Source organism: Rhagoletis pomonella, unplaced genomic scaffold (assembly GCF_013731165.1).
Source record: "Rhagoletis pomonella isolate Grant_MI unplaced genomic scaffold, Rhpom_1.0 Rhpom_scaffold_00001, whole genome shotgun sequence".
Taxonomy (NCBI): Eukaryota; Metazoa; Arthropoda; class Insecta; order Diptera; family Tephritidae; genus Rhagoletis; species Rhagoletis pomonella.
The window spans coordinates 57054620-57057916 of record NW_023458555.1 but is presented as its reverse complement, the minus strand read 5'-3'; the positions used below and the strand labels follow the sequence as shown (position 1 = coordinate 57057916).

General features: G+C 38.2%; 1 protein-coding gene across 1 annotated transcript; it reads left to right on the top strand.

Annotated features, from left to right (window-relative positions):
- Nucleotides 1–2815: 2815 nt before the first annotated feature.
- LOC118751668 lies at nucleotides 2816–3297 on the top strand (the record flags this gene model as incomplete). The annotated part of the gene is given in 1 exon segment (XM_036486482.1): nucleotides 2816–3297. A coding segment is annotated over 1 exon segment (447 nt), but the record flags the coding sequence as incomplete, so codon positions are not given.

Here is a 3297-nt window from a genome sequence, read left to right as displayed (position 1 = left end):
CCTTCAGGCGTGTACATGCGGCTATTTGTAAGTTTTTGGCCCATAATATCATCGGTAAAAGTAGGGATAAAGGAAAGAAAGTTGTGTCAAAATATGTCAAAAAACTTTGTTGTCATAATATGACATAATGAAAACCAGCCTTTATTCGCCCATACAGTTAGGGACGCAACATCGCTCTTAAAAACATCGATGCTCCCGCAACAAACATCGATGTCAAAAACCATCGGTTATAAAAACGATATATCGATGTTTTACCGATGTTTTAATATTTAATCTACTACACGAAAGAAAATGTAGCCTGAAATATTTTTTAAACTCGAAAGAACTAGATTCACATATCCGCTGCAAACCATAACTTTATACAAAACTTTGAAAAATTCAACACATTTTTATCTTAATTTTGAACTTTTTTATCTGAATTTTTAGAAAAAGCCGTTAAAAATCGCCTTGATTTTTAACCTTTTATATGAAAAAAACGCAAAAGCCGCCAAAAAAATCATTAAAAATCAAAGCGATTTTTAGCCGCTTAAAACTTGCACCTGTTTTATTATTAATATCTTAAATATATGAAATTAAATATGTAAATCTTATTTATTTAAATATGAATAAACATTTTGAAATTAGTTCAGAAAACAAGCTTTGATAATCTAGCCCCCAAAAGCCTGCTTCTATCCTGAATGATGGTTGCACCAGCTTCCGAAAACAAGCGCTCGCTTGCCACTGGTCGTTCGGCACAATACGAACGGAGTGAGTGAACGATGTCGATGTTTTTCACTTTCCTAGACGATGTATCGACGATGTATCGTCCAGCAAAACATCGATATTAACATAGATTTTTTTGGACGAAACATCGAAACAGTCCAGTGTCTGGGATGTCTTCAAATTTCAAATTTTCTTTAGATGAGAACTATAGCTATTCGACCCATATTCGCTTTTTGATTTCTGGAAATATATTTAAAATGCTTTCGAAGTTACTTACGGCAATTTGATTATTTTCTAGCAGACTTTTCCTGTTGTTTTATAAAAAGCTGGATAAAGAAGTATACTTCGCAAAGTGTGTTTTTCGTCTTTTTCGCCAATATTTTTCAGTAGTCAAAATTAAACAACGCTTCTTCGATTCCCATTAGACTATAGTCTATAGATATAGGCTCAGTTAAAAAAAAAACCTAATCATGTTTAAAGTACATCCATCTTTTGTATTCATGTTTAAAAAAAAATGTATAAAAAAACTTCAAATTAATGATGTAAATTTTTTTAGGTACAATCTGTCTCATTTAGGTACATTTACTTTATGATATTAGGTACAATCTGAAATTTCCATTTTTCATCCCTGCTCTGGATCCAATCCACTGTTGTTGTTGTAGCGGCTACAACAACCCCGCCCAGATCGCTTGATATCTCAGTCGTTGTCGTCGAGTTCCACTAACGGCAGCCCCAACAAGCGTGCAGCCTCTATAGGGGCGGTCCACATAGACGAAGCCGTTAGGGTTGTCCGGGCATGCGAAGAGATGTTTCGAGTCGTGTGGGGTCTCCGCATGCCGGACATTCATTCGGCACATCCGCATTTAGCCTACTCAGGTAGAAGTTTAGCCTGCTGCAGTAGCCAGAGCAAAGTTGGGCTATTGTTCTGGTCTCCCGAGGCAGATGGAGCTCCTTCGCGTCAATGTCCGGTGTTTGTGTGCCTAGAACGACATTCACCGGTCTAGAGTCTACATAAGTCGAGACTACGTCCCTGTGAATGCCGTTCAGGGCCTGTCTATAAGCTGACGGGTCCAGAGGCTGCTTAATGAACCTCTGCACTTCGTCCGTCAGTTCATATAGATGCCTCCTGACGTGCCTTGGCGAGGGCTCCTCTGCAAGCAGCTGTCTATTTGGGTGGCCACATCTGTGGCTCCCAACCAGAAACTGCTTGCAGAGCATCGTGTTGTGCGCCCTAATCGGGAGCATTTTCGCTGCATCATGGAGGTGGTGTTCTGGTGACATCAGGAGGCATCCGGTCGCTGTCCTGAGTGCTGTGTTTTGTGCTGTCTGTAGCTTCATCCACTGTTGTTACGTTGCTTGAACTTATACCGAAAGACGAAAAGAAAAGTGATCGGTTCAAAAATCTTTACCGTCGATGTGTGGTGTTACTTGATCAAAAAAGTCGATTAACTTGCTATTCAGAATTGGCGAACTGAACTGAACGAGAATGGTTATGACTGCTGATCAATGGTGTTCGCATCGCAGATCGATCACCATTCACCCCCGCGGAATTAAATAATCAAAATATCCACAAAAATTTTGATTGAAAACGAGCTCCAATAAAAATCAGTTAAATCATGCCGTGTGAAGACTGAGGACGATATTGATTTACAGTGATTATGAATTCAAAAGATAATTATTTGATTCAATCTCATTTATAATATATATATATATTTATATTTATAATAGCGCAATTTCTAAAAGAAAAATGTATCAAAAATCTATTAAACTCGAATATGTATGGTTGACTGACGTACAATTTTGAGACCAACAAAATGAGAAAAACGACTAAAAGATTTTAGTTTTTCCTTACATCTAATTTTATGATGTATTAAATTGATTCGATGATGAAATTGCTATTTTCCCTCAGCTGAGCACGCGGTTATTTTATGCCGGGCTTAAGTGTGGTTATGTTCAACAAAAACTTATTCTTTTTCACCCGTTTAGTTGGGCGCCAATGATTTGCTTGACCTTAGTTTGTCGGTCCAAACAGGAATCTTTATTTACGGTTGATGGATAGCTCGTTTCCAATGGATGGTGGCAAGAAAGTGGCTGACTTACGTGTAATGATTTTGTATTACCGGCTTATGGTGGCTTAATTGCTGTCAAATGAATGCGAATTTTTGCAATGATGAGTTCTTTGATCGGAATTTGTTTACTGTTTTTCGCAAGGATAGAGACAGTACTGCGACAGATACCTCTCGGGGGGGCGGTGTTCTTGTTGCTGTAAAAAGTGGCATAAGCGCCGCTGTCGTTACCCTAAAAAAAGCTGATTCTCAACTCGACCAGCTATGTGTATCTATCGATGGTGATAGGGCGAAGTTAATCATTTTTGTATCGTATATACCACCTAATGGTTCAGAGAAACTATACCGTGATCATGTAGATAATGTTTTAGATTTATCACTTGCTAATAAGGAAGCCCAATTCTGTATTCTGGGTGACTATAATCTTAGCAAAATTATATGGTCATGCCTTTTGGACGATACAGTGCTTATTCCTAGTAATGTGTATTGCCCCAGTGAAATTTATTTAATCGATGGTTTCTTTAGCTTA